Source organism: Cetorhinus maximus, chromosome 11, assembly GCF_964194155.1.
Source record: "Cetorhinus maximus chromosome 11, sCetMax3.hap1.1, whole genome shotgun sequence".
Lineage (NCBI taxonomy): Eukaryota > Metazoa > Chordata > Chondrichthyes > Lamniformes > Cetorhinidae > Cetorhinus > Cetorhinus maximus.
In genome coordinates, this window is record NC_135889.1 from 82,786,775 (window position 1) to 82,800,301 (window position 13,527).

General features: G+C 44.7%; 1 protein-coding gene across 1 annotated transcript in view; it reads left to right on the forward strand.

Annotated features, from left to right (window-relative positions):
• Positions 1 to 13,332: 13,332 nt before the first annotated feature.
• The window catches only part of LOC144686730 (retinol dehydrogenase 7-like), a 28,956-nt gene continuing 28,761 nt past the window's right edge, over positions 13,333 to 13,527 (forward strand). The window contains exon 1 of the mRNA XM_078552335.1: positions 13,333 to 13,442. Within this exon, the coding sequence (XP_078408461.1) occupies positions 13,392 to 13,442 (51 nt within the window). The 5' untranslated portion in view covers positions 13,333 to 13,391. The remainder of the gene's footprint in view (positions 13,443 to 13,527) is intronic.

Sequence of the window (13,527 nt, forward strand, 5' to 3'; positions counted from 1 at the left end):
TAGAAATGAGATTAAATATATACTGGTAGAAGGGGGTGGAACAGGAGAGCTCGATAGAGGGCCAGTGATAGGTGGAGGCCAAGAAGAGACTGCCAAAGATGTCATAGACAAAAGGACAAAGGGGTGTTGATGGTGGTGATATTATCTAAAAGATGTGCTAATGGGGACATTAAGGGAAGCAAGCTAGTGGCACATGGCCCTAGTGCTGGTGGGGTTGGGGGAAGGGATCTAAATGGGCTAAAAGGTGGAGATGAAACAATAGATCGAAATAAAAGAAAAAAATAGTGTAAAAAATTATAAATTATTGGAAAAAGGGGGATCAGAAAGGGGGTGGGGATGGAGGAGAGAGTTCACGATCTGAAATTGTTGAACTCAATATTCAGTCCGGAAGACTGTAAAGTGCCTAGTCGGAAGATGAGGTGCTGTTCCTCTAGTTTGCGTTGAGCTTCACTGGAACATTGCAGCAGGCCAAGGACGGACATGTGGGCATGACAGCAGGGTGGTGTGTGGAAATGGCAAGCGACAGGGAGGTCTGGGTCATGCTTGCAGACAGACCGAAGGTGTTCCGCAAAGCAGTCACCCAGTCTGCGTTTGGTCTCTCCAATGTAGAGGAGACTGCATTGGGAGCAGCGAATGCAGTAGACTAAATTGAGGGAAGTGCAAGTGAAGTGCTGCTTCACTCGAAAGGAATGTTTGGGCCCTTGGACGGTGAGGAGGGGGGGAAGTAAAGGGGCAGGTGTTGCACCTTCTGTAGTTGCATGGGAAGGTGCCGTGGGAGGGGGTTGAGGTGTAGGGGGTGATGGAGGAGTGGACCACGGTGTTCCGGAGGGAACGATCCCTGCGGAAAGCCACCGGGGGGGTGAAGGGAAGATGTGTTCGGTGGTGGCATCATGCTGGAGTTGGCGGAAATGGCGGAGGATGATCCTTTGAACACGGAGGCTGGTGGAGTGATAAGTGAGGACAAGGGGCACCCTATCATGGTTCTGGGAGGGAGAGGAAGGTTGACAGGGCCCTCAACCGTGTCCGGCCCATCTCCTGCGCATCCACCCTCACACCTTCCTTAATTGGCCCGCCCACTTAAAATGGCAGCGGGCCCCGTTTCGGCAGCGGGGGTCGGCAGCCCACCCTCCCCTGAGCCAGTGGGGCCCGCCCGCCCATCAAGGGCAAAATTCTGCCCATCCACTTTGGAAGGGAACAGAAAAGTTGATATATTTCTTAAATAGTGGGGGACTAGGAAATGTTGGTATTCAGAGGGACCTAGATGTCCTTGTACATGAATCACAGGAAGTTAATATACATGTACAGCAAGCAATGAGAAAAGCAAATGACAAGTTGGCCTTCATTACAAAAGAATTAGAGTATAAGAGTGAAAAAGCCTTACTGCAATTGGTGAGGCCACATCTGTGTACAGTTTTGGTCTTCATACCTAAGGAAAGATATACTTTCTTTGGAGGGAGTGCAACAAAGATTCACTGGATTGATTCCTGGAATGACAGAATTGTTTCATGAGGAGAAATTAAGCTAACTAGCCTTTTATTCTGTTGGATTTAAAAGAATGAGAGGCTATTTAATTGAAACATATCGAACTGAATTTTATGCTGAGGGCAGGCACCCGAGTGTAAATTTCATGGATGAGCCTTCCTGCACTTAGTCAGCGCACTCCTCTTTAATTTTTTGGGTGACAGCCTTTTAATTAGAATGAGGTGGGCTTGCATCCATAGGAGGACATGCCGCCTCATAGAGTTGCCGGCCAATCGGAGGCAGACACCTCTGCACATTGACAGCGCCAAACAGGAATGGTAGCCACTGCTGATGCTGAAAGTAGGACAGGAGGTGGTGTTCAGCTATGGACCCAGGGCGGGGTGGGTGGTGGACGTGGTGGGGCAAAACTATGGGAGGGCGGCCTCAGATTGACACAAGGGGCCTGAGAAGGAGGCATTCCCCAACCCGCCCCGCCCCCCGCCACCCTCGCAGGGGTAAACCTGCTGGGCTACACATTTGGCACGGGTCTCTCCTGCTGCCTGTTATATGGGAGCGGTGCGGCCATTAAGCATGAATTGTCCCCTTAAGGGCCTCAATTGGGACATGGGCAGGCAATCCACCCGATGCTTCCCCATCACCCATAAAATCACGGAGGGGGCAGGGGTGGGTGGACTAGTGGTGGGTATGCCACCGTTGGCATGGCCCCCTAACTTATAGGTCCACCTGCCTGTTTTCCCTGCTAAAGGTGGCCTGTAAAATTCGGCTCGTAAAATTTCTTAAGGGACCTGATAAGGTAGATACTGGGAGGTTATTTCCCTTGGCTGGAGGGCCTAGGACAATGGGTCACTGTCTCAGAGGCCGACCATTTTGAACTGCGATGAAGGAAAATTTCTTCATTCAAAGGCTTCTGAATCTTTGGAATTCTCTATCCCAGATGGCTGTGGATGCTTAGTCGCTGAATATATTCAAGACAGAAACGGACAGATTTTGGATATTGTTGTGGTAAAAGTGACCACTCTCGAGTCTGAGGAATTCAAGCAAGCAAAGATTTTATTTCAAGCATATGCCAGGGAGAGAGAGAGCTTCAGTCACCCAAGGAACATCTCTCAATGATACCGAGTTTGCAGCAAATATTTATGCAGTTCTTACCTTCCTGCTTTCACTACAATGTTTTGGGACAGTCATTAATTGAACTGGATCATGTAGGCCCAGCAGATATTCCAATTATCTCAACTTTCAACCCAGTTTCTGCTCGTTTCCATGGTTTCCATCGTCTTTTTTGATCTACGGCTCTCCTCTTTTCATTGTATAGCAATGAACAATATGTTTATACAGGCTGTTATTGCAAGCCACTATGCCAGCATCCCCAGAGCTACCTTTGGTCAAGTATCCGATCACATCTAGCAAAGGAACCTTCAAACTACAGTGCTTATTTTTAAGATTAGTAAAGCATCTTAATGTTAAACCTTCTAGTATAAACCCCCTGGTACCCATTTCAGTATGAAGCTAATTTAGGGATATGGGGGCATAAGGGAAGGTAGTATTGAGGTAATAGATGCGCTGTGATCGTATTGAATGGTGGATCAGGCCTGAAGGGCTGAATGATCTACTCCTGCTCTTATTTCTTATGTTCTTTTCTAGGCACTTCTGATAATTAGTGGCAGTCACACTGCGTACTCTTCAGGAAGCTGAGGCCCTGGAGTCTGAGTTTTCCATCCATTAAAAAACAATCAAGGGGTGCAGTATCTTTATTTTTCAAGTAAGTCTCCTCGTAAGGACTTCTTCTCAATGAGCATACTTAATCATGGAATTAGCCATCTATTTTAGTGCTTGTCATGATGTAGTGTAAATTTTACTTACCTAAGTATCTAGCTCTGTGCACACAATTAGTGTCATTGGTCAAAGCTAAATGCTATCAGTATTTTTACAAGCATCCTCTGGAAAGAATGTGTCACTATTAACATTAAAAGAAAAACAAAGATTTGCCAAGATTTATATAACACCTTTCATAACACCAGGACATCCAAAAGCCTTTTACATCCAATTAAGTACTTTTGAGGTGTTGTCACTATTGTAATGTAAGAAACATGGGATGGAATTTAACGTAAACACCCATGCCCCCCAGAGGTGAGTTCGAAAGCGGGAGCTGGGTGCACTGCGTGATCGGGCAGGACAGTGTGGAGTGGAGATCCTGCTGCCTTCCTGACTCTCCTCGATCAAACTCGGGGCAAAAAGGGTGGACAGTAGCCTCCCAAAAATGCTCGATGTGGGTTGCCACCTGTTTTGCAGATGGTGGATGTGAACCCCCCCCACTTAAATATTAAAACCTGCCCGTGATAGCCAATTTGTGCGCAGAGAGATCCCACAAACAGCAATCTGATAATGACTATTTATTCTGTTTCTGTGGTGTTTGTTGGGGGATAAATGCACTGGTGCAAGTTTCATCTGCTTCTTGAAAATAATCCTGATCTTTACAATTTGAAATTCTCAAAGCTTGAAAAAAGTTCTATCCACACAAACACTCTCTGCCAAACGTTTGCCAGAGGGAACTTAGACAATAGCTGCAGCAAGTAAGGTTTATTCAGATGGAACAATGGCTAGGACTGGTACAAGAAAGAGGACTGCGCATTAAGTAAACATGAACAAAAGACTTGCAAGGAATATTGGGCTGAATCCTCCCCTCCTGCCATCAGTGGGATTTGTGACAGCCGTGATTCGTGGCAGGTGGGGACGGAAGGTATAGCGGGAAGCTATATATTGGCTTCCCCACATTGGGAACCAGGTCAGAATCGTCCCCACCTGACGTTCATAGCGAGTTGATTGCAGGTCGGATCTCCCACAGAAGCTTGGTGGGAACCCACCTTGCACCTCATGCATGCTCATTAAAGCCTCAACAGACTGGAATCGTGTGCCCCTGTCAAATATTCCACTCCACCAGCAGGAAGTTATGCCACTCTAACCTGACTAGGCGCTCATAGTGTGCACCTGGTAAGGAAGAATTTTAAAGCACTAATCTTGGAGTTGAAACTGGCTGCACCACTAGAGCTGGCCATAGGTATAGGCTGTGCCGAAGACACAAAGGTGGGAGCTCCTGAGCAGACAAACGGGATGGGGCGGTGGGTACAAGACAAGAAGGAGGGGTTTGCAGTGGAGAAGAGGGGGGTTGTGCATGAAGTGAGGAACGAAGGAAGGCATGAAGGGGGGCGGGGGGGGGAAATGAAGGAAGGCATGAAGTGGAAGGGGCAGGGAGGGGTGCTGGGGTGGAGCCAGAGTTCTTCAGTGGGAGGGGTCAGTCGAATTCATGTTGGAATCCTGGGTGGAGAACTGACGTGCTGATGATATGAGAGGACTGCAACTGTGAGAGGGGCAACTGGAACGAGGGAGGGTGTGAGGACCAAGGTCTGGGTATGGCATGTATAGTTCTCTTCGGGTCATTGAGGGGGACAACAATGGTGACAGGCTGTGGGAGTGGAGAGCATCAGGGTGGGAAAAGGAATGGTGACTGGGGTGGGCTCACTGGGGAGGGAAGGTATATCCAAATTAATAATGAAGGGTCTAGAGTGATGAGGGGAGGCGCAAGGTTTTTTTTATTCATTCATGGGATGTGGGCGTCGCTGGCTAGGCCAGCCTTTATTGTCCAACCCTAATTTACTTTGAGAAGGTCATGGTGAACTGCTTCTTGAACCGTTACAGTCCATGTGCTGTAGGTACACCCAGAGTGCTGTTAGGAAGAGAGTTCCAGGATTTTGACCCAGCAACAGTGTAGGAGCAGCGATATATTTCCAAGTCAGGATGGTGAGTGACTTGGAGGGGAACTTCCAGGAGGTGGTGTTCCCATCTATCTGTTGCCCTTGCCCTTCTAGATAGTACTGGTTGTGGGTTTGGACAGTCCTGTCTAAGGAATCTCGGTGAGTTCCTGCAGTGCATCTTGTAGATGGCACACACTGCTGCTACTGTGCGCCGGTGGTGGAGGGAGTGAATGTTTGTGGATGGGGTGCCAATCAAGTGGGCTGCTTTGTCCTGGATGGTGTTAAGCTCCTTGAGTGTTGTTGGAGCTGCACCCAGGCAAGTGGGTTGTATTCCATGCACTCCTGACTTGTGCCTTGTAGATGGTGGACAGGCTTTGGGGAGTCAAGAGATAAGTTACTCACCACATAATTCCCAGCATCTGACCTGCTCTTGTAGTCACAGTATTTATATGGCTAGACCAGTACAGTTTTTGGTCAATGGTAACCCCCAGGGTGTTGATAGTGGGGGATTCAGCGATGGTAATGCCATTGAATGCCAAAGTGTGATGGTTAAATTCTCTCTTATTGGTTACTGAGGGGGGAGTAAAGGTGACATCAGGGGGATAAAAGGTGGTGGAGACAGTTTGAAATGAAACATGCACCATCTTGAGATAGAGGCAGCTCCAGACCAACGCAATGCCCTCGATGTCCAACTGCAAAACATCAAGGCAGGGGAGAATCTTCTCAGGTGGGTGCGGTTGAATATCAGCTCAACTGGACAACTAAAGGGAAACCCCAATAATCATGTGGAGACGCTATGGTTTGAATTTTACCTTTGGCGGGCACATGTGATCAACGGGCTTGGGATCCACCTTTTATCCTATTTTCGATCTTTTTTTCCACCACCACCCCCTCCCCCCCACCCCACCACTAACTAGGGCCACCTGTCACTTGTTCATGTTGTTCTTTCCAGAGTGTTTATCCTTGTCCTGACATTACCACATTCTGCTTTCTGACTTTAATGCCACCATCAGCACCTCCTTTAGCCAGTACCACTACCATTAACACCCCTTTGTCCTTTTGTTCATGACACCTTTGTCAATCTCTCCTTTGCCTCCACCTATCACTGACCTTCTATCCAGCTGCACCTGCTTCCCCCACCCTCTCCCCACCGCCCCCCACCCACCTTGTATAAATTTCATCACATTTTTACTTCTCTTTAGCTCTGAAGAAGAGTCATATGGACTCAAAACGTTAACTCTGCTTTTCTCTTCACAGGTTAGACCTGCTGAGGTTTTCCAGCATTTTCTGTTTTTGTTAGCTCAGCTGTTTAAATATTTTTAAATGATTTGAATTGTTAGTCTGGTGGAAAAGACGGAGGAGTTGGCAAAAACAACAATACAGTATTGGATAAAATAGCAAACTTTGGAACTTTGATCTTTCCAGTTTCAACAGAACCCATTTAGAATAATTGATCATTTATTCCAAGAATACTGAGGAAAACAGAATCAATAATTATTATACTCCGGCCATTTTGTACAATTTCAATACACCATCTGATGATTTAATGGATGGATCTGGATTGCAAGGCTAGTACACGCTTGACTAACGGAAATACTTTTAATTCCTTCAAAGCTTATATTATAAAATATCAATTAGAGTCAGCTTGATTAACTTAGAGGAAGTTAACATTTAACTTAGTTAAACTTGGAAGTTAACTTAGAGGAAGAAACATTTCAGCACTTGGCAGCACAAAACTCCACTGAGGCAAATCTAGTTGAATCTGCAAAGAAAAAAATCAGATTTCTTGAGAATTAGAATTTAGTCCTGATGGCACAGCGCTAACTTTTTTGAACTTGGCATTTTAAAAAAAAAATCATTCTGGGTCTTTGGTTACTGTGGGCTAAATCTCATTGACTTATTTTATAATAAGGGCTTGAGACACCAAAGTTAATGGCAAGGTTAGACAAGTGAGTGATGTGTGCTCTGTCCGAAGGCAGGTCCTTGGCTCATTGACTGCTGATGCTTCAACTGGACCTATTTTCTTGGCTAATTTACTGTAATGGTTTCCCATTGCCTTCCACTTACTATGTGGCAGGGCATGAAGGCAGGGCCCAAGTCTGCCTCAGCCAGAATGTGAATTGAATCTGCATCAATGGCATTATTCAGGACCACTTGCTAGCCATCTTGACAACTGAGCAAACCAGCCCCCTTAGGATTAGAGCTTTACTTAGGTTTAGATTTAGACTTAGTTCCTCCGGTCCTATCTGGGACAATGGGCAGCAAGACTCCACCACCGGCCTCAGTCCATCTCAATCTCTTTAGCTCCAGTCCGGATGGTGTTCTACTCTTGGAAGTCCTCCTTAAATGTACTTCATCAGGTCTTTGTTGGCTGGCCCTGTCTTCTTCTTCTGCCTGGCAGTATCCACTCCACTGCTACTCTGGCAGTACATCCGAAAGGCGAAGGACGTGTCTTGCCAGCATCAGTCATCTCTCCATCATGATGTCCTCCATACGCCTCTGACTGGCTCTCTGTAGCACTTCATTGGTGATGCTGTCTGTCCATGCAATTCCCAGGATCTTATGTAGGTAGCTCTGGTGAAAGGCATCCAACTTAAGTTACACCTTTGCTGTTCTCTTCCATGTCTCGCTGGCATAGATTGCGGTTGGCAGTACTATGGATATGTAGAGTCGAAGCTTCATGGCCGCGTTGATAGTGTTGGATGCGCAGGCTGTGTGGAGCCACCAGAAGACTGATTCTCCTTTGCCAATTCTTGCATGGACGTCGATCTCTACATCACCTTTCCTGGAGATGTTGCTTGCGTTCTGTTGCCCGATGGTGATGGGGGGACCTTACTGCCATCCAGTAATCATTGTCTTGGTCTTCTCACAGCTGATGCATAGACCAACCTTTGTGCTGCTACTCTCAAGAATGGTAGTCATGTCTTGAAGCATGTGCCAGCAGGGTGATGTCATCTGCAAAAGCCAGGTCTGTCAATCAGTGGTGTTACTACGGGTTCTCAAAATTCCCACATTTTTCATATCATCAACAAGGATATGACTTTTGGACTTTTATGGCAGAGGACCCAACTGCTGGGTTAAGTGTAGAACCCTGCAGACAGGAGGCTAGGACGAGAGGAGACAGAATATGCATTCTTCCCTTTAAAACAATCAACCCAGAGAATGACTTCATCTTACACAAAACTAAAGCCCATCAAAAATCTTGCATAAATAATCGCTACTAACCTCTAAGGCAGGAAGGCCTCAATCGATGCAATTATGCGAACCCATCAATACTCCACATATACAATGGCTTTCAGTTCAAAACTTGTTACGGGGACAGGAAGATAACGATAAACATCATGCGAGCCCATTAAAAACAGCGAGACAACAATCACCTGGGGAAGCCCACCAAAATCAAACAAAGAACTAACCTTGATTTGGATTGAGATAAGAAATTTAAAAAAAAACAGTATAACTGGGCCACCAGTTACAAAGGGGAGCAGATCTGAGTGTGGGCAGTTTTGGGCAGTGAGCAGTTGGGAGTGGTTTTACAGAGTTTAAGCAGGGAGCTGAGCCAAGCGGAAGAAGGAGATCTGGAGGTTTGCAGGCCCACAGGCAACATCACGGCGAGGGGCACGGGGTGGCAGGCTCAACCAAAGACAACATGGCCGCAACCGCAGCCCTCCACGAAGATCAACCACCCACAACCACGCCCTCCACCCAACTGAAGAACCTTCGCAGATTCTACAGACCAGTACCACGTGGGGACGGCAGGCCCCAGAGGATACAAAGAGCGTACCCCAAAACTGCAACCGGCTTACCTGGCTGGATTTTGAACTGTCAAGGAACCCTGGTTGGTGAGCATGATCCCTGACCTCTCCTAGTTCAATTTAGTTAGGTTTTGGGGGTGGGACAAGGGTAAGGGGATTAGTAGCGTGATTTTCCCTCGTTATGCCGTGTGTTCCCCATTCTTAACTAAGTGTATTTTGTAGGTCTGTATAATCTCAGTGTAATCCTAATGTTATAAGTTCATTTGTGACTTCAATAAATCCAGATTTTTTCTTGCACCAAAACCAGTTGTCTGCTGCACTTTGTCACAACCCCCAAATAAGTCCAAGGTCTAGAACCCAGGGAGTGAGAGCGATTCGGACCGCTCAGAAGTCAGAGGTGAAGCTGACACACACCACCACCCCATACATGCCAGCAGGGTGATGTCATCTGCAAAAACCAGGTCTGTCAACCAGTGGTATTACCACGGGATGCCAAAGTCTGCACCCATCATCGTCTCCTCATGAACCTAACCCCACATTTGTGACAGCACTGCACCTCAGCAGCTGAATGTCAACTTGGGAGAAATTGCCAGAGGTCCAAAGAGCCATCAAGAGCACCTGGGATCAACACGATACCAGCATAGCTATTGAAACGTGGCAAGAACATCATCACAACAGAGCTCGCAAACCTGATCAGCAAGATCTGGACTAAGGAGGATGTCCTAGATGACTGGAGGCAAGGAGTAATTGTCAAGCTTCCAAAGAAAGGGAACCTCAACGACTGCAACAACTGAAGGGGCATAACACTGCTGTCAGTACCTGGCAGGGTCTTCAGCATGGTGCTCCTCAACAGATTGAAAGCAGAAGTAGACAGTACGCTTCATGAAGAACAGGCAGGTTTCCTAGGTGGCAGATCATGCAGCAAACAAATCTTTACACACAGGAACATCATGAAGCAGAGCCTAGAGCACCAGAGGCCACTTGTCATCAGCTTCATTGATTTCAAGAAGGCTTTCAATAGCATCAATTGGCAGTCACTCTCAAATCGCAAGATAATGGAATTTAAACTCAACTAATAGATCTGGAATTATAAAGCTATATTCTCAGTAATGGTAACCATGATGAGTATCATCGATTGTTTTGAAAGCCCATCTGGTTACTAATGTACTTTATTGAAGGAAATCTGTCATCCTTACCTGCTCTGGCCTACATGTGGCTCCAGACCCACAGCAATGTGACTGACTCTTAACTGTCCACTGAACTGGCCAGTTCAAGGACAAATAGGTGTAGTATAGGAGTCTGGTATATGCAGGGTTAATGTGGGACTGAGATTTTATTGTTTTGAAATCGCCCTTTACTGACTTTTACATTTTACTTATTGCTACTATTACTCAGACATTGTTCATTTTGTTGTGCATTTTCATTTTTTTTAACTTGTTAATTTCTTTCTATAATGAGTTTTATAAAGTGTAAGTTTTGTATTATACAATTTTTACTTCTATCTTTAGTACCTATCTTAAATAGTTCATCCTAGCACTGATTTGTTCATAATCCACTGTAATCTTTGATTAATCCTATTTTCCCTTCACTTGCCATTTCAAGACACAAAATTCACGTGTCTTTCAGGTTCAGGCTTCAAGATAATTTTCTGAAAAGCAACATACTCAAATCAATTACAAAAGCACACATTTTAAAATGTCAACTATATATATGTCAGAGGTAATTGATGATGAGGTGAAGGGGCATTCCCTCTTGAACTCAATTTTTTTCTGCCCCACTGAACAATAATGTGCAGCTTTATACTGAATACAGTCTGGTAGGGTTTAACAAAATTGTTTTTGCAGTGGATAAGGAATTTCCACATGGAACTGGTAAGAAATTACACAAAAGTTGAAAATATAGTTTTATTTCTATAACCTTATTAGCTTAAATATTTGCAGCAAGAATGTACAGAGATGAAGACTAGACCTTATAATTCGAGGAAATAACTTATCGTGGTCATTGTTAGGACCTTCATTTGTTGGGTTAGGATAGGTGCACAACTAGCTTACTTCCCTTTGGCGTCCCTTTCTCCGGCAATCTGATCGTAAAATTCAAACTTGGAGTCAACTAGTTACTACTTCTCAGTTTATCTTCTTTCCTTCCTTATCTAAGGAAAGATATACTGGCAGTGGAGGCAATCCAGAGAAGGTTCACTAGGTTGATTCCGGGGATGGAGGGATTTTCTTATGAGGAGAGGTTGAGTAGGTTGGGCCTGTACTCATTGGAGTTTAGAAGAATGGCAGGCAACCTTATTGAAACACATAAGATTCTTAGGGGGCTTGACAGAATAGATGCTGAGAGATTGTTTCCCCTTGTGGAAGACCAGAAGGCAAAATCTCAGTGTAAGGGGTCGCCCATTTAAAACAGATGAGGAGGAATTTCTTCACTCAGAGGGCAGTTAATCTGTAGAATTCTTTACCACAGAGGGCTGTAGAGGCTGGGTCATTAAGTATATTCAAGGCTGAGATAGACAGATTTTTAATCATTAAGGGAATCAAGGGTTATGGGGAAAAGGCAGGAAAGTGGTGTTGAGGATTATCAGATCAGCCATGATCTAATTGAATAGCGGAGCAGACTCAATGGGCCAAATGGCCTACTTCTGCTCCTATGTTTTATGGTATTATGGTCTAATTTTTTTCAACCATTGTGATATCCTGCACTACACCAAGGACAAAAAGTTGAATTTATGTCATACCTTCAATATGGTTAAATTTCTGAAGAGCATCACAATAGAAAAGGAATGATCATAAATTAGAGTTTAGGAGAGAAATTGGGGTAAGTGGCTGGAGTCATGGTCAAAGAAGCAAATCTTAAGTACTGTATGTGTTGAAGTGCCAGATGTAGTAATAGAAATGCAGAACACATCCCCAATTTTAACTACTTTGCCTTCAGCTGCCTAGATCCAAAGCTCAGAATTCCCTCCCAAAACCTCTCCACCTCACTTTCCTCCTTTAAGGTGCACCTTAAAACCTATCTCTTTGACTAAGCCCTTGGTCATCTGTCCTAATATCCCCTTATGTGGCATTGTCAAATTTTGTCTGATAACACTCCTATGAAGCACCTTGATGTTTCACCGAATTTAAGGTGCTATATAAATGAAAGCTGTTGTTATTGCTGTTGAATGCAAGGCCACAGTGATTGGAGTCCCTGCCACCAATAGTGGAATGAAGAGAGAAAATGACAATAGGCCAGAGTTGGAAAAGTTGAATGAAAATGCTGGCACATTGAGCTGGAGACTTTTGCTGAGGTGGGGTAGTACAAGACCATAGAGGGATTTGTAAATGATGATTAGGTTTTTTGAATAAAGGTACAATTATTCAGTGATGTTCTGTGGCAATGGAGCAATAGGTAAACAGGGGCTAGTATGGGTCAAAACATATGCAGCATGAATAAAATTGGAAACTATCGAGAAGAACATTGAAGAAATTTGAGTGTGGGGCTGATGGAGTCATAGGTGAAGGTTTCAGTGGCAGCGTGGTAAAGTTTGAGATGGGCAATTCACAACAACAAAAGTAAATGGGCCATTAAAGCATAAGGAATTTTATATAGGCCTTTTGACAGTAAAAAGAAAATCTTAATACAACTACACTGAGGAATGCACCAATGATTCTGTCTTACTTGGCTGCTGTCTTGGGTCATAGGCAGAAATCAGCCTTCTCCTGGCCTGAAGTCTATTTCCACATTAGCCTCTCGGCTTTACTGGGTGGTGGAAGTAGATTCAATAATACTTTTCAAAAGGGAATTAGGTAAATACTTGAAAGTAAAAAGATTGCAGGACAATGAGGAGAAGGCGTGGGCACAGGGCTAACTGGATAGCTCTTCTAAGGAGCAGGCAGAATAGGCCAAATGGCCTTCTTCTGTGCTGGATCATCCTATAATTTTACTGTGGTCTTCACCTTCGCTCACCATTTACTCTGCTGGCCTACCCCTATTCTAATATCTGGTCTGCTTCTGTCAGCCCAGTTTCCTGTTCCACTACTGCAAATACTAACCTGACTTTGATGTGCTCCTACTGGTTCTCAGCCTGCTCTGGATCATGTTCCTTTAATGCTGAAAAAAGTCTGCTTTGCTATTTCCCACTTGTTCCCTATAACTGCCGACTCCACTGCTCACCCCCTAGAGTCCAAAAACCGAGAACTTAAGTTTTAGAATTTTAGCAAAAAGCACCTGCACGTGAACAGCACGTGAATAACAGGATGGACACAATCACCAAAGTCAGCACTTCTAACCTGGGAGGATGCATCTAAAATTTACATAAGTAGATCAGTTGTGATAATCCTCTTGAAAAGTCTAAACATATTTACATTGGAGACAGTTGCATGTTGCACTGTACAATTACTAGTCTGGTAAATCAGTAACTCACACCATGCCGCAGCATGTTGATTATTTTCCAATGGAAAAAATTATTACTCATAATGTAAGTAACACTTTCCATACTACATCACAGTTTCTGCTGCTTATTCTTAGGGTGATTATTCTTAGTTATATTTTAATCATTTATG